This window comes from Engraulis encrasicolus, chromosome 17, assembly GCF_034702125.1.
Source record: "Engraulis encrasicolus isolate BLACKSEA-1 chromosome 17, IST_EnEncr_1.0, whole genome shotgun sequence".
Classification (NCBI taxonomy): domain Eukaryota; kingdom Metazoa; phylum Chordata; class Actinopteri; order Clupeiformes; family Engraulidae; genus Engraulis; species Engraulis encrasicolus.
Genome location: NC_085873.1, coordinates 29,762,544 through 29,780,202, shown reverse-complemented (window position 1 = coordinate 29,780,202; position 17,659 = coordinate 29,762,544). Strand labels below are relative to the sequence as shown.

The window sequence follows — 17,659 nt, the reverse complement described above, 5'->3', positions numbered from 1 at the left end:
GAGAGAGGAAGATGGGGGTAGGCAGAGAGAGGGGCAAGAGATAGAAAGAGATAGTATGGGGGGAGAGGAGTAAGCATGGACTGGGGGGAAGAAAAGAGAGACAGAGAGAGAGCGAAAGGAAAGCATTTCAAGACATCCACCAAATCAATGTAATGCAACTATGATACTATGCAATCTATTTACTGTAGTGGTTAGGTTAGTGTTTCTCAACGGGGATGGTACAGGGCCCCAGGGGGCATTGGGGAGCTCTAGGGGGGCGTTGAGAATGGTACAGCTGAGAGGGAGCGCTGCTTAGTTGCCAATGGGGGGCATTAGTTAATTTAATGTTTTGGGCGTTGTTAGTGTTATGATGATGTCAAGGGGGCGTTGGGAGGCTTGCGATGAGGTCAAGGGGGCGTTTCTTCAAAGAAAAGTTTGAGAACCACTGGGTTAGGTAATGAAGAAATATTACTCTCATAAGCCACTCTCTTAGTGTGTTTTGTGTATTTGTATTATCATACATAGGCTGGTTAATAGTAGTTTACATGTAGTAGTTATGTTAAATGCCTCATGTTTTTACACTCTTTTACAGTGCAAGCTCCTTGCCTCTATGAGCACACCGGTCATCTGAGATGAACACATGTGATGACTGTCTGGGAGAATGTAGGCAGAGAGAGTAGAGAGAGAGAGGTTCCATTGGCCCATTGTTTCCGGGTTCTATTATTGGGGGGGAAATCCCTCTTTAGGCAGACCTAGGCAGACCTGAGGACTGTTCTATTCAATGCTAGGAGCATTATGACACGCCCCTTTAGGCAGACCGGAACCTGGTCATGTTAGGTGCCCATAGAAACCTATTATGTTGGCATATCTCCATACTTAAAGAATCTCTGATGTAGGTTCTTTCCAATATACAGATTCCCATGATCGGCCTGTGCTTGTGGCCTCCCGTTTCCCTGATGCCCTGCCGCCTACGTGGAGAAAACAATAACGTTTCCCCACTGCCGGCTTAGCCACAAAAGCTTTTGGCGGACTATTCTTCATTAGCCAGGCTGTGCCCTCCTAGTGACGCAACAGCTTCAGCGTTGCTACCAGTCAGGTCAAGAGTCAATGCAAGTACTTTCTGAGTTCCCACAAATACAGGAGCTCCTCCCACTTTGTTGGGAAGCAGACAAACATTTGCAAACCAAGGGAGGCCTTTTGGGAAATGCCATTTGGGAAATGTTAATTGTTATGCTCTTGGTCAGACGAAGTCTCAAAGAGATTTGAAAGTCGATGACAATGAGGCTAATTCTTCATTCACCATCCTGACTGAAAATGACATTAGAATTGCGCTTTTGTGAGATATTGAAATACACCTCTGGCGTCAGTGACGTCATCACGAGGCCACAAGCAGGCAAGGGAGCAAGGCAGGACGGGAGTCAGGGTATTAGAAAGGACCCTGTAGGTGCTGCCACTTCTGTGCACGGCTTCTCTGGGACTTCCTGGAGGCGTGGTCAGGAGGATGGAGCCAGCCAATCCGATGAATGTGTGGTAAGCCCCGTATAAGCCTCATCTTTCTTGCTCTCCGGTTTCAGTTGTTGCCGTCAGTGTCATGACCCTGACCAGTCAAGGCCCTTTTTTGACTGTCGTTGTTAAGAGAGAATGTCTGTGGAGATTCTTTTAGCCTTGTGAATTCCAAAAATAAGGCCAGTTGTAACTGGGTTGACAATGAGTTAGGAGGGCATTTGACATGGGCCAGTCTCCCAAGTGACAAAAAACATTACGTAAGTAGCTAATTATAAACATACTGTAAAAAAAACAGCTACAGTGTTTCCCCCCGAATATTTGTCAGTCAAGGTGCATGGGAGGTTAGCCGGTATCAGAGACATGTGAGTGACTATCATGATTGGAAAGCCTACGTTATGCAGTGTCATGTAAAACATGATTCGAAAACTCATTCCTTTTTGGAAATGTAATCCAGTCTTTGCATGCAGTCATGTAACAGTTGGAAGAGTCAAATAAAAAGCTACCAGGTTAACATTTAAAGCAACAATACATTCTTTTCCCATTCATCATTTTGGTTACCCTAGTGGTTGTGAATGGATTGGCCTCAGAATAACAGAGGGGTGCCCTGCTCCTCTAGTTATTTAGTAAAGCTCAGAGAGGGTGATAAAGCTGCACCAAGTTGATGAATCGCTGAAAGACGAGTGGAATATAGGTTGCTTTACTGTACACATACGTAAATGAATGGCTGGTTATCAAACCGTTACTCTAATGCAGGTGTCACCAACGTTGTGACCGCGGGCTCCAGGTAGCCCTCCAGGAGCTTCTGAGGTGCCCACCAAGGATGTTAGTAAACAGTGACGACTACCAGATTTTAGTCACAGTTAATGTTTATTTAAATATGAGATTATTTGTTCTTTATAACCTATAAGCAAATTATCATTCAATAATAGTGATTTGAGAATGATACCAAGACATCAATAGAGGATTTTGAACAAAAGTAGCCCTCGGGTAGCCCTCGGGTAGCCCTCGGGTAGCCCTCGGGTAGCCCTCAGTAGCCCTCGGGTAGCCCTTGGTAGCCTTCAGACCCAGAAAGGTTGGGGACCCCTGCTCTAATGCATCCATAGTATGTTATTTCCCCTTTTTACCATATGTTTATAAATGTTTACATACCATAAGTTTTTTTTACTCCCCAATCAACTTAACCCACGCATCCAACCCCCTGCCCCTTTCCCACCCATGAAATGAAAGTAATTTAAAACATTATATGGAAAGGGATTCATTCTCACCTTTAAGGATTTATTGACACATTACCAGTGTGATCTTAGGTGTGGGCTGATTTATTTGGGATTGTTTAGACAAAATAAACAGATTGTGGCCTGTTGATGAACTGCCTTTGTTGGTGATTAATTAATGATGTGTGTGTGTGCAGGGCCGGATTAAGATGGCCTGGGGCCCCTAGGCTACAAGTTGATGTGGGGCCCCCGGGAAAGCAAATTTTTGCGGCAAATTTACTTAGTGTCATAATTACGTGTACTGTACTCAACATGACAGATGCATTTTTCAATAGGCCTGTTGCATCCTGTCACAATTCTGCATTTTTCACTTTTGACCAATCTGGGCCCCCCCCCTGGCAAGTGGGGGCCCCTAGGCTGCAGCCATATCTAGCCTATGCATTAATCCGGCCCTGTGTGTGTGTGTGCGTGCGCGTGTGTGCGTGCGTCTGCGTGCGCGTGCGTGCGCGTGTGTTTGTGTGTGTGTTTGCGTCTGCGTGTTCAAAGGATGTGGGAGTCTCCACTGTGTGATCTATGGAGGAGGGGCGTCGTCTCCCCCCTAAACCCAGAGCCAGTGCCACACCTGTCGGACAGTGAGGTGCTAAACCCCATGGAGAAGACAGAGCAGATTAGTCAGGCCAGCTCCCTGACACACACCTCTGGCCCTGACTCACACACATGGTAAGTACTGCAGTCTACAAGTGGTGTGTTTAAAGGTGTTTTTAATTCCCCCTCCCCTGAAACCACTGAAATCATCTGATGAGAAATTATGTAGTTTAGTTTACAATAGATTTATAGTTATATTATAGTTATAGTTAGAGAGAGAGAGAGAGTGAGAGAGAGAGAGAGAGAGAGAGAGAGAGAGAGAGAGAGAGAGGGAGGGAGAGAGGGAGGGAGGGAGGGAGAGAGAGAGAGAGAGAGAGAGAGAGAGAGAGAGAGAGAGAGAGAGAGAGAGAGGGAGGGAGAGAGAGAGAGGGAGAGAGGGAGGGAGAGAGAGAGAGCAGCAGAGAGCAGAGTTTATGAGCATGCAATTGTGAGAGAGAGGAGAAGTCAGATTTCTAAGTGCTGGTGTGACAGAGGACGATGTGTAGTAAGGAAAAGATAAAGAGAGGGATAGATAAGAAAGATAGAGAGAGAGAGTGAGAGAGAGCGTAAGAGAAGGGAAGATATAGACCTCCCTAAAAATCGTCATTCATTGAGTCACCTTCTCTGTTCCCTCCTCCCTCCTCCCCTTCCATTTGAGGGCTGGTTGCCAGGCGACCACCGAGGGGCAAATGTTTCCTATTGCGTATCTGGTGATGCCACCAGCTAATATTTATTCAGGCCAAACGGTGAGAGGGCAGGAGAAAATAATAGATAAATTCTGAAATGATTGCATCAAAGTTAAATTGTCTGAAAGCTAAAAGAGCTGAGTCGTGTTCTTTGGGGCACGTTGTTTTTCTGGACCTGACCTGTTTGAGGGAAAGAAGTCGTCACAGGCGTTTCATCAGTAGAAAATTCCGATCAACACCTGCTGTTGAGGCCAACCTGTTACTATGGTTAGCTTCATGTCAGGGTTTTTTTTTCTCCACAATTTGTGTTATGTGGGATGTTTTTTACACACAGTACTGTAGATGCATGGAAAAACGGAAGGGAAGGAACGAAAAACAAGATATGGTTCATTGCTTGGAAGCTAAGCCCCCTCAGTTAACGTCCATTAAGTGGATCAGAAAGCACTCTTTATTATTGATGCTTGGTGTTGCCATTGATAATGTGCGTCTATGTTAAATAACAATGTCAGTAATGTGCAGTACTTCCCCTGGATTTCCTGGTCATCAGTTCTCAAAACAAAGCAGAGGGTTTTCAGATAATATCCACTCATGACTACCCCATTCCCTTTTTATGCGTGTCAAACTTCATAGTGTACAAAGATAATACCAATTGACACTACATTTAAAAAAATCCATTACTGACTAGAAGTAAATCCATGTAGGTCTGGCCCTGCCATGGCCAACCGGTAGGGCACACACCTGCCATGCGGCTGACCCAGGTTCGATTCCCGGCCCGGGTCCTTTGCCGACCCCTCCCTGTCTCTCTCCCAATTCGCTTCCTGTCCACCTGTCACACTATCCTGTCAAATTAAGTTGAAAAAGACCAACAAAAATCCATGTAGTAATCTATGTTTAGCTTTGGCGTTGCTGGTAAAAGCTTTGTTTCACTATTAAGCCAATGACTGTGTGTTTGTTCCCTATTCTCAGGTGTGTCAGACACCGGTGGAGATGGCTGCTACAAGAGAAGAGAGCAGGTGTCCATCTTCAAACCCAGCAACATGGCTCTGCCATCCCTAAGTCCTTGCTACAGGCTGCCATCCCCACACCTTGGTACGCACTCTCAGGGTACACTATAGAAGATGAGAACACGGGTCCACTGGCTTCAAGCCCACTGCCTTGCTGCAGGATACCAGGGTACACCATGGCAGATCAGAACATATGCCCCTTGGGCCCACTAGCCTCAAACCCAACACCTTGTTGCAGACTATCATGGCATGCTACTGGAGCAAGAGATCATCAGAGCATGGGCCCACTATCTTCAGCCCCAACAGCTTGCTACTGGCTATCGAGGTATACTTCGGCAGGTCACACCTCAACCAGAGAGGAGACCTTCATCTCCCCATGCGTTACGTCACTGCCCTTGAAAAACGCCATTGCAGAGGCCACTAGACTCAGTTGTCTCAAGCCTGAGGTCCACAAGAACTTGCACTCTCCAGCCAATATGGTGGAGTTTAGCTCGATACTCTTCCAAGCTGCTCGTCAGAGCAGAGAGACATTCGGAGGTTGGGACGAGCATGGAAGTGGACTCATTAGTTGTCTCAAGAGAACCAGAGGCCCGTTTCCTGTCGTGTTTGTTCAAGTTCAGCCTGTCGTCCCACCTGCTTGCTCCACCAAGTCCACCCAGCGCTGTAGTAGGCTAGCTCCTTGTTGTCACTGTATATACAACCCAACCTCATGCTCTAGCCATTGTGGGATATTTCCTCGTCCCAGAACTTTAGAATGTCGTACAGCTAAATCTAACTTAATGTACAACTACACCTCTTGCACTAACCATTTTGGAACATTGAATCGTCCCAGAACCTTAGCGTGTAGCACAGCTGAATCTAACTTCATGTTCTGTAGTGAGGAAATCACTTGTCAAGATTACGGTCACAATGATATTTTCTTTAGGACAACAGTTAATGACCCTTGTCATGCAAAGACTATGGTGACGTCGCCGTGCTTAGCGTTGTTCCCTGACTTCGTCACATTGTCTTGTGAGGCATTCCTCCCAATGCTCCCAATCCTGTTCCCTCCAGAAGACACCAATTCTTCCTGTTGTACCGCCGGGGTTAGCAGAAGTGATCCTTCTTTGACAGCTGGAGAAGAGCTGGATGCAGACAGCTTTGATGACCCAACAATCCGGCGCTTACGCAACATACACCACTACAAGAACAGTTGTAACGTGGTGGAGGCCGAAGGGTCAGACATTGATGACGTCATCGACATCGACTCGGACGTATCTGATATGTCGCCCTCCCGCAACATTCACCACGACAACAGCAGTCATGACGTGCTGGACGCCGAAGGATCAGACATTGATGACGTCATCGACTCGGACGTATCTGATACGTCGTCCACCCACAACATCCACCACGACAACAGCAGTCATGACGTGGTGGAGGCCGAAGGGTCAGACATCGATGGCGTCATCGATGCGGACGCGTCTGCTACACTGTCCAACCAGAGCATCCAACAATACAACAGCAGTTCTGATGTGGTGGAGACAGAACGGTCAGATGTCAACGATGATGTTTTCGACTCGGGTGCGTCTTCTACGCTGTCCAACTACCACTACAACAGCAGTCGTGACACGATGGAAACAGAACGGCCAGATGTCAACGATGTCATGGACTCGGACGCATCGCCTGACACGTCATCCACACGACGCAAGCTTGTGGTGTCTGTTGATGGGACTGAGTCAGCCATCGAGAGGACCAGGCGATGGAGCGCTTCGGCCTGCCTAAGGACCCCTCAGGAGGAGGAGCCCCATCTCCATCTCCACTCTACAGCGTCGTCATGTTCAGACGGCCAGAGCAGGAGGCCTCTGAAGAAGAGCGTGTCTTTCTGTGAGGAGGTCACCGTTTTCCTCTTTGACAAGGTAAGAAACCTCAAGCAGCCGAGTAAAGGCCTAAAGTACAGTGCGTCACATTTTTATGCATGAAGTCACCACCCGATAACTAACAATGATCAGAGTTTTTAACTTGCTACAAGCATTGCCAAGTCTTAATTGGTTACTTAACACTCTGTGTATTGTCATAACAATGTTGTTGTCATGTAGTTGAGTGTTTTCAGCAAAGAGTGAATAGGCCTGTCAACAGGCCCATCTGCAGTAAGAGGCTACGCTTCTCTTTGCAAGAAAAGTCTTCTGCCCTAATAAATTGATGTGAAACATCAACAGTGTAAAACATGTATGACACCTGTGTGCACTACAGGAAACCCCCACCCATGGATTAGGACCCCCATGTTCCCCGGTGGAGAACGGTGTGCCTAGACCCACCAGTGGTCATGCCGACTCATTCTCACCAGAAGCTGAGAACATCCATGATGTTGAAGATGGTGAGTAGGCTACTGGTTTCATATCTTAATGAATTAAGCTTAATTCATATCATAATTTTTAATATATTTAAAAGCTGATTCGCCAATCTTTCTTTTTCATGCACCTTAAAAGTACTTGCTCTTCTTCAGTATTTATAGTGATGCAGTGATACAGTCAAAATGAATATTAAAGGGGTATGCCACTATTTTGGGGCTTAATACAGTTAAAATCGTTGGCCAAGGTTTATAAAGGTGGTAAAGTGTCTTATTTATCATGTAAGCCGTTGTGTTGCTTTGAGACAAGTTAAAAGAGGGAGCATATCGCTAAGCTAGTGAAAGTCAATGGCTCTGTGTAGCATGCTACAGTACATGCTACACGGATCCATTGACTTTCACTAGCTTAACGACATACTCACTGGGTGTGAAGTGCTCTGTCTTGTTATGAAAGTCAATTTAACCACAGATTACATTACAAAAAAATAGCTATGTGCAACCCATATGTTGTCTTTGTCTACTGTCTTGCTACAGAGTTGGAGTGGGAGGATGATTTCTCCGCGGCAGCGTTGTCATCGTCTCTTCCTGTTTTGAGGAAAGCCGATCCTTTTCCCCAGTGGGACACTTCTGATGGTCCTGCGTATCTGCAGCCAGGCAGATCTGACTCCTTGCGTCATGTGGACTTGATCAAGTGCTCCCCCTACTCCATCACACACATCACAGACTCGGATTTGGAGTAGAGAGAGGAAAACAATGCCCCGTGTACATCAAGCGCTACCAACGCGACCAGGTAGCTGAGGTAGTTGAAGAAGTTTCGCCATGAATTCGTTTTATTCGCTCTGGACGCTGCACTGACATGTTTGATTCAGCTAATCACATAACGGCTCTGTCTTGACAGCCTGTGACATTCCTCGATATGAACGTTCCGATTGGTTTTCGCCGAACAGCGTCATAGCGAATTCGCTTAAGATTAGCTTGAGTTTAATCGTCAAAAGTCGCCCTGGTCGCTCAAGAAGCTTCGCCCCTGGCGAATTCGCTCCGGTAGCGCTGGTCGCGCACCCTCCATAGAGAATGAATGACTTCCGTCGCTTCATTCGCGTTGGTCGCTCCCGATGTACACGGGGCACAAGACTTCCTCTGCAGTTCTGTACACAGCTATGGGCCATTATGTGTGAAATCAGAGACTTAAAACAGACAATTCTGACTTCTTTTTTGTCTGTTTCTGATTTTCAGCTTGGAGCTGACTTCACTCTACATGCTTCGATTTTTAGGGTGCTGGTCCAGTGTTGCCAGATGTACGATAATTATCGTATTTGTGCCATAGTTTTGTCCATTTTGTCCTCTGTACGATCAAAAAAGCATGATGTACGATAATTTCAGAGTTGTCACTCAGTTCATCTAGATGCCTTGAAACAGCAATTTGGATCTTGTACGATAATTTCCTCCTAAAAAGCCCCCAAAAACGATAAATTTGAGGTTTTGATACGATAATTCTGCATTTTCCATCTGGCAACCCTGGTGCTGGCCAAATGCTTTTCAAGAGGCCACACCTAACATATTGTCTTTTATTGCAATACAAAACACTATATGCAAGGTGCGACCACTTTCTTTCTGTTTCTCTCTTACCGTTGGTGTCACGTTAGTGCAAATGCAATTTTTGGATTCTCTCTTGTCAACAAAAACGCCCAGTAAGTTTCATTAAATCTGTGCTGGTCGGAGCCCATAGGTGTCTGATTTCACACAGAATGACCCCAGTCTGGTGTGACAATGGAAGAGAACTGATTTGAAAGGGAGGATAGTTCGAGCAGCTTAGATGTGAGAATTCTTGATTTTAAGTACAAGGGACAAACCATTTGGACATCTATGGCACTGTAATAAATTAAATTAAGTTTGTAACATCTGAGCTGGATTGGTGATATTCCCAGTGGTGTAGTCTACTTTTTATGGTGGGTATACTGTATATTTGAGCATTTTTTGAAGTGGGTATACTGTATATATTTGTGCTATTCAAAACAGTGGAACAATCAATTTTAAGTGGGTATACTGAAATCCCTGAAATGTAGAAGTGGGTATACTCCGTATACCCGCGTTCTACGTAGACTACACCACTGGATATTCCCCTCTCTTTCTTGGAGTGCAGAGACCAACTCCACATAAATCCTAGCAGTTGGGCTCTCTTACTGTTACTTCCGGACGACGTTGACATTGCTGATAGTCATTTTTAATACTTATTGTATTATATATGAGAGTGATCTATCTTTGTCTGCTACATAGAATGATATTATTTGCATTAAATGTATTTTACAATTAATGTGATTCTGTCTTTTACATGATGAACGTACCTGCAAAATATGTACAGTTGATTTCTAACTGATCTCCAGACCTTACTATAAACTATATACGTACCTGCAAAATATGTACAGTTGATTTCTAACTGATCTCCAGACCTTACTATAAACTATATACTATAGACAACAGAGTTATGGTGTTCAGTGCGTCTGTGCGTGATTGTGTCTGTGCAAGCTTGTGTGTGCGTGCACTTTTGTCTAAGGTATGCTGTTATTCAGTGTGTGTGTGTGTGTGTGTGTGTGCGTGCGTGCGTGCGTGCGTGCGTGCGTGCGTGCGTGCGTGCGTGCGTGCGTGCGTGCGTGCGTGCGTGCGTGCGTGTGTGGAAAAAACAGAGATAGATGATAATTGAAGATACAGTGGTGAGTGTGCCTACCTGCCTATGTACCAAGCTGGCACTGAGCCGTGTGTGTGTGTGTGTGTGTGTGTGTGTGTGTGTGTGTGTGTGTGTGTGTGTGTGTGTTATTGACTGTGTGCCAACGCTGTGCCATGCTGGCACTGAACCCTAGTTGTGTGTGTGTGTGTGTGTGTGTGTGTGTGTGTGTGCCCCAAAGCTGTGCCATGCTGGCACTGATCCCTGGTTGCGTTTGTGAAGTGAAAGGGCAGTCCTGTTGTCATGATGACACAAGCAACCGTGATACGCTCTGCTCATGCTCTGCTCTGCTCTGCTCTGACTTGTTTTTCGTCTCATCCGGTCAGTCAGGCTTAGGGATCATGGAAAAAGTGACTGTACCACTCCACTCCCCCCTGCCCCTCTCTCCACACACTATGCACGCACGCGCACACGCACACACACACACACACACACACACACACACACACACACACACACACACACACACACACACACACACACACACACACACACACACACATACACACACACACACTTAAACAGCTTCACTGTCTCTCCTCTCCTTCCACTCTTGTTGTTTCCTCCCTCTGTCTCTCTCTCTCTCTTCTCTCTCTCTCTCTCTCTCTCTCTCTCTCTCTCTCTCTCTCTCTCTCTCTCTCTCTCTCTCTCTCTCTCTCTCCATTTTATGACTGCACATGAGTCAGCCAGCCAGCCAGCTCCCCATCGCCCCAGCGCCCCTCTGTCACACACACCCCCCCTCTGTCCACCCCTCCCCTACCTGTTTGGACCTTACTCAGCAGCAGTGGCTGGTTGGCTCTCTGTGACATCAGAGGAGCAGCTAGAGAGGCAGACAGGTGCATGCAGGGTAGTACTGTAAAAGCCACTTACGGATGAGTGGCCGTGACGTCACGGGCCGACGGACAGACGTCTGCGGAGCGGAAAGGGAAGGGAAGGGAAGGGAAGGGAAGGGGACGGCGTGCATGCAATACTAGCTCACCCTGTTGACTTGCCACGCTCTCCTCTCTCCTCTCCTCTCCTCTCCTCTCCTCTCCTCTTTTCTTCTCTTTTCTTCTCTTTTCTTCTCTTTTCTTCTCTTCTCTTCTCTTCTCTTCTCTTCTCTTCTCTTCTCTTCTCTTCTCTTCTCTTCTCTTCTCTTCTCTTCTCTTCTCTTCTCTTCTTTTCTCTTTTCTTCTCTTCTCTTCTCTGCTCTCCTCTCCAGGGCTGGTTCAAGGTATTTAGGGGGCACTAGGCAAAGAAGGACTTGGGACCCTTTTTTCTCTCTTCAAACTATTGCGGGGCCCCCCTCCAAGAGCAATTTTGATAGCAGTATCATTTCATTGGTTCGGTCAGTCATTTGGAGTATTACATTACATTATATTACATTGCATTTGGCAGAGGCTTTTTAGCCAAAAGAAACTTACAATTGAGGACATAATCATAGCCAACATCAGTAGCAGATATACAAACTACACAGGAAATGCAGAACAACAAGTGCAGATGCTGGTTAGTTTTTTAACCAGTTTTTTTTTGGGGGGGGTGTTGCTTTCATTTGGAGGTCCTAAGCAATTGCCTAGTTTGTTTGCCTGGTTATGACAGGCCTGCTCAGCTCTCCAGTCATGGCGCTCTCCTGTTGTCTTGGGAGCAGTGAGCTGCAGGATTAGATGCCCCCTTCCTGGAGCTTGTTGACCGATGCCAGGGAGAGAGGAGGAGGAGATGGTTGGACGGGGTAGTGGGTGTGCTTGGGGAGGAGGAGAGGATAGGAGGGGGGTAGTGGAGAGGTGAGAGTAGAGGAGGAGAGGGTAGCAGGGGGTAGTGGGTGTGCTTGGGGAGGAGGAGAGGGTAGGAGGGGGTAGTGGAGAGGTGAGAGAGGAGGAGGAGAGGGTAGCAGGGGGTAGTGGGTGTGCTTGGGGAGGAGGAGAGGATAGGAGGGGGGTAGTGGAGAGGTGAGAGTAGAGGAGGAGGATGGTGTCCTGGGGATGATGGGGAGTAGAGGAGGAGAGGGTAGGAGGGGGTAGTGGAGAGGTGAGAGTGGAGGAGGAGAGGGTAGGAAGGGGATAGTGCGTAGTGCGAACCTGGGCTAATGGAGGGTGGTGGTGGTAGTGGGTGTGCAAGGGATGGTGGAGGGTGGTGGGGGTAGTGGGTGTGTGAGGGACGGTGGAGAGTAGAGGAGGAGTGGGTGCGCTGGGGAGGATGGAGAGTGGAGAAGGAGAGGGGGTTGGGGGGTAGTGATTATGCGAGGGATGGAGGAGAGTGTAGGAGAGGGGGGTGAGGGTAGTAGGTTTGTGTTGGGTGGTGGAGAGTGAAGGAGGAGAGGGGGGTGAGGGTAGTGGGTGTGCGTCAGTTGGTGGACAGTGGATGGTGGAAGAGTGGTAAAGGGGTCTTTAGGTAAGAGGGTTGCAGGTTCGAATCCCACCCATTCCACTATCCCACTCCTTAGCGCACTCCATGACTGAGGTGCCCTTGTGCTAGGCACCTAACTAGAGATGCATCGGATCCTGATTTTTAGGATCCTGCCGGATACCGGATCCACTGCTTAAGATCCTACGAAAGGGTTGAAACACATAGCCTACTCGCACACGTGGGCCCTTTTTGTTACGTTGGCTCAAACTATTTTTTAGACTCATTGGCTTACTGCCACACTGCCTGCAACGGCCTCTTCCAAAGGGCTTTCACTCCATGCAGCGATTGGGGTTGTGAAAGACTTACTGAAAAGCCTCGGCTACATCAAAACTAGAGATGCACCAGATCTTGATTTTTAGGTAACTGCCGGATACCGGATCCACTGCTTAAGATCCTGCCGGACCCGGATCCTGTGAAAAACCCTATTATCCTGCCGGATCCGGAACCGGATCTTGGATCCAGTGCATCTCTACACCTAACCCCACATTACTCCAGGGACTGTAACCAATACCATGTACTTAAAATAACTGTAAGTGGCTTTGGTGGGGGGGAAGGGGATGTGAACGGTTTTTAATTATTTATTCTGTGTTAAGAAGAGAGCATTTTTGACTCCACCTTTAGGTCACAACTGATTGCCAGGCTCGTTGGTGTGACAGTCAGATCACACCCACAACCTTAGTGATGGTCACTCCATTACAATAGCCCTTTAAGTATGTGTTCCTAACCCCCAAGCGCATAGAATGTGTTCCCAATGTTTTATACTATCACTTAAGAACTTTGACAGTGTGATGGAGTGACCATCACTATGGTTGTGGGTATGTTCTAATTGTCAGGCAACGAACCTGGCTCTTTGGTGTAGAGGTCACTCAGAGGCAGAGCCCCCAGTTTACCACCCTAGAAGATCCGTGTTCGAGTCCCGGTTGGGCAACTCTATTCCCCTTTGCCAAAAACAGCTTACTGGGGAAAGGTATGGTAGGGGTGTGCCCCCCCCCATTGAAACAGAGGCCCTGCATGTGTTTGCTTATCTGTTTAAAGGTGTGGCCTTGGATGCAGCCGGGATAAACACTCAAACCAAATTGCCACCAACATGCTCAGATTCCTCGTCCTTATCCTACAACTGTTACGCCTGTGAGCTTAAAGGAGTGTTTCTCAAAGGGCGAGTCCTACTGGGGTGTTGAGGAGAATACAGCAAAGAGGGGCAGAGTTTGGTTGCCATTGGGGGGCATTCATTATTAATTTTATTTGTTAATACTGAAGCGGGCAGAACAAGAGACTTACTTGACCACAACACTCTTTCGACATTCTTTCTCTCTCTTTCTCTCTCTCTCTCTCTCTCTCTCTCTCTCTCTCTCTCTCTCTCTCTCTCTCTCTCTCTCTCTCTCCCTTCCTTGTGTCTGTGTGTGTGTGTGTGTGTGTGTGTGTGTGTCTGTGTGTGTGTGTGTGTGTGTGTGTGTTGGGGGGGGGTAAGAAAAGGTTGAGAAACACTGGCTTAAAGGATGGGCCAAATAACAAGCAAATGCATACAGTGTTGTATGACAACAAAACACTGTTTTAATAATGCATACATTTGTTTATAATATACTGTGGACCTATGGTATATATACACCGGTGTTTATAATACATTTATCAGAACTTATTTATGATAGGCCTGCTCTTCTTCTATTCTGGATTCTTACTAAAGATGTAATTCCATAATTAAAAATGTCAACTTCATACTTCTATAAATACAAACGTTTGTTAATTTAGGACTAGACACTGCATTGACACATCATGACCTAGGAAGGATGTCAAACTCAGGCCCAGGGGCCAAAATTAGCTTAGAGCTTTAAGAGTTAGGCCGTACACAGCTTCAAAATCCACCTACGATTTTCTCCTGTTAGAATAGAGCTGTCCGCATGCAAATAGCAAGGTAATACAAGCCTATTCCTTTAACAGACACAGTTGGCCTACGACTGTTCACATGCAAATGCATTGTGATTAGAAGAATGTAAAGTTGGATGTGCATTCATTGCGTTTTTTGAGAGAGAGAGAGAGAGAGAGAGAGAGAGAGAGAGAGAGAGAGAGAGAGAGAGAGAGAGAGGGGGGTATAGAGAGGGAGATACAGAGAGTGAAAGAAAGAAATCGAGAGAGACATACATAGATAGGCCTCGGATTTCGGTCTAAATTGCATAAAAATCTTTCCAGAATGGAAACATATCTGCCTCCTAGTTCACACGTGCATTTCATACTAGATGGAGAGCAGCAGGGCTGGACTGGCCATCTGGCACACCGGGCATTTCTCGGTGGGCCCTGCACCCTTTTAGGTTTTTTTGTTTGGGTACATTTCTGAAAACAGGGGCCCACCGGTGCATGAGTTCTGCGCCGCCAATTATGAGGGGACCCTTTAAGCCAAAAGTGCCCGGGCCCCATGTCTCCCCCAGCCAGCCCTGGAGAGCAGCCAGGTAACAGTAATCTTATCGTCACCACTATGAGAGCCCATGTCCCTAACAGGAAGACAGGCTGGCCGGCAGGCCAAACAGACAGAACTCCCGCAACCCGCAGGTTGGGACGGCAAATGGAAAAAGTGAAGAGAGAGAGAGAGAGAGAGAGAGAGAGAGAGAGAGAGAGAGAGAGAGAGAAAGGGATGGAGGGAGTGAAAGAGATGGAGAGAGGGGAAAAAAACACCGGTGTGAATGTTTCCACAGTCTCAGCACTGGCACGTCTGTGTGTACCTGTGCTGTGTGTGCCTGTTCAAATACAAGTCAAGCAACCAGAGGCTTGGACCAGCACACACACACACACAGATGTCCTTGGTGTGCTTTGTGGGCCTGTGTGTGTGTGTGTGTGTGTGTGTGTGTGTGTGTGTGTGTGTGTGTGTGTGTGTGTGTGTGTGTGTGTGTGTGTGTGTGTGTTGGCGCAAGCCAGCTTGGGACTTGCACAGATGTTGAGAGTAAATTCCTTGCAGAGCAGACTGTGAGAATGCACCTGCCGAATCACACACCTCTGGCCCTCTCAATCCAAATAGGCCTATTTATTCTCAGTCTTCTAGTATTTTAATATAGAATAAAATATTGTGTAATTTAAATTGTGGCGAAAAAGCCATTCGGGAAGACACAACCTGCTGGAAATAAATATTGTCCTCAAATTTGTCAAAATTACATGATTTTGCAACACAGAATGGTTTCAAATGTTGGTCGACGTCTCTATGAGTAAAATTGTGGTTCCTTAACAGTTAGTAAGACTTGACGGTGCAACTGTCAGTCTGTCAGCAACAAGTGGTGAATCATCCAAAAATGGCCGGATATATAGCCTACCTATTCTTTTAGACGAGTACCCTAGATATGCCAAGCGCATTCTTGTTTTTCTCATTTTTAATTTGTTTAGTGAGGTGATTTCCCAAAAATGATATCTGTGCCGCAAAAAAGCTGTGTAGCCTGTCCCAAAATGTTATTTAATCTCATGACATCACATGTGGACACAGTCGGAGGTAGGATTCGAATTCTGAATAAGCGTCCTGCGCAGTTATAAGGCTACAGTTGAATCAGAAACATGTCTCGAATAGCCTATCAAGTAAAACATGTAGGCTATCTTCACAATGCATTTGACAAAGTAGGCTATCCCACAAATCGGGAGCGACGAACGCGGTTCAACCTGAAAGCTGGAAATATGCACGCGATGAAAATGAAAGTGACTTCCTTGTAGTAGGCTATTTGGTAAAGAAAGACATGCGCCATATAATCCCAACTGATGTTCTTGATAACATCCTACAGCTATACCATAATAGATTTAACTTGATATTCGTGTACCACCATATCTGGTTCGCAAGACTATTGACTGCCTCCAGCCTTCACACGTTTTGATATTTGCGCAAGTCCCTTACGCGCGAGCGAATTCAGTTGACACTCGTTTCGCTCGTCCCCCTGATTGGCTGAGCGAAAGCTACGTGTACATCAGCAGCAACAGGTAGATGCATGTGTAACAGTTATCGTTTCATTCTGGAAATGCGATGACTTGAGCTTGTGGTCACAGCCAAGTTTTCAAACAAGCTGAAAACATCTCCTATTCCTGGGGCCTCTGCTGTTATATTGCCATTTGGTGTAAAGGTAAGATGCAGTTAATTAATTCATAAAATTATCTTTCACTTTTTTTGTCCCTCATCACATTTCTGTAAGTATAGCCTACATGTTATTTCAAACGAGATATTGTGACATGATCTTTTGTCTTACTTTGAAGATGCTGCCAAATTAGCGTGCCAAATAAACTACCTAATTTATTTTTGGATTTTGGAGATGTTGTACTCCGTGCGTAACAAACAGTTTGACTGCTTATTAGGCTCTGGGTCTATTTCAGTAGCCCTGTGTTTTTTAGGAAGGTTAACCTTGGGGAGTGTTATCGTGCTCCGTGTGTAGTGAGATTAGGAGGCTCTGTACCAACGCTCACTCTCCATCAACCGCGATAACAGTCTCCAGCCAACGTGTCAGGTGCACAGGCACTCTCTCTCACACACACAGTGTGAAAACGGATTATGAATTAGGGACATTTTATTCATAACACGCAGTACTTTCTCCTCTCTGTTTGGTAAACTGTGCAGAATAACATGGTCAGAATGAGGTATGATAATAATTTAAATAAGAACAAAAAAACCCCCCACAACTTTGAATATGCAGTCACTACACTTAGGTTGCAATTGCACATGGCATTGTATGAAACACCTCATGGTAAGAAAGATGCTGATGTTACGCTACGTTTCCCTCTTCTAGAGTAGCTATGTGAACGAACATATACATGTGTGAAATATATTGTGTGGCTGGACATATTCATATCCTTCAGTATCAGTAAAATATCTAAACTGTACCGTTACGTCACTACTTTTAAACTAGGAACTTGACATCTTACTTTGCCTCAGGTCTCTCCTGTGGCACTGCTCGGTTGGGCCTTCTTCCATCAAGACCCTTGACCACCTGAGAGCGCCACGCCAGACTGCCTGGGAACTGTGACTCAGCCATCTACACTCTGCTTTGAGTGCTTCCTGACACCACACTGCTGACCTGAGAACTGTGACTTATACCCATCTCCATACACACTGCTGTGCGTTGTGTGGCAGTGTGGATAGGCTGCACTTCCATTGCACTTCATAGCAGGGCTCTAAATTAACACCAGCCGACTGGCCAAATGCTGGTAAAAATTTCAATTTAGCTGGTAGAGAATACCACTTACTTGCCACTTTGACCCATAAGTGTGTG

General features: G+C 46.3%; 1 protein-coding gene across 1 annotated transcript; it reads left to right on the top strand.

Moving 5' to 3' along the window:
* The first annotated feature begins 573 nt into the window (after window positions 1-573).
* Window positions 574-8,084, top strand: LOC134467393 (uncharacterized). The gene is made up of 5 exons (XM_063221287.1): window positions 574-1,509; window positions 3,243-3,416; window positions 4,973-6,905; window positions 7,240-7,363; window positions 7,871-8,084. Exons 1-5 carry the CDS (start codon window positions 1,481-1,483, stop codon window positions 8,074-8,076), a joined length of 2,466 nt encoding a protein of 821 aa, XP_063077357.1. The 5' UTR covers window positions 574-1,480; the 3' UTR covers window positions 8,077-8,084.
* The last annotated feature ends 9,575 nt before the right edge of the window (window positions 8,085-17,659 follow it).

What these genes read in the sequence shown, in the direction of transcription:
- LOC134467393 (XM_063221287.1), top strand. Translation starts at nt 1,481, where the DNA reads ATGGAGCCAGCCAATCCGATGAATGTGTG. An exon ending in GCCAATCCGATGAATGTGTG is followed by an intron (nt 1,510 to 3,242) that starts GTAAGCCCCGTA and finishes GCGTGTTCAAAG; the next exon opens with GATGTGGGAGTCTCCACTGT. An exon ending in CCGTTTTCCTCTTTGACAAG is followed by an intron (nt 6,906 to 7,239) that starts GTAAGAAACCTC and finishes TGTGCACTACAG; the next exon opens with GAAACCCCCACCCATGGATT.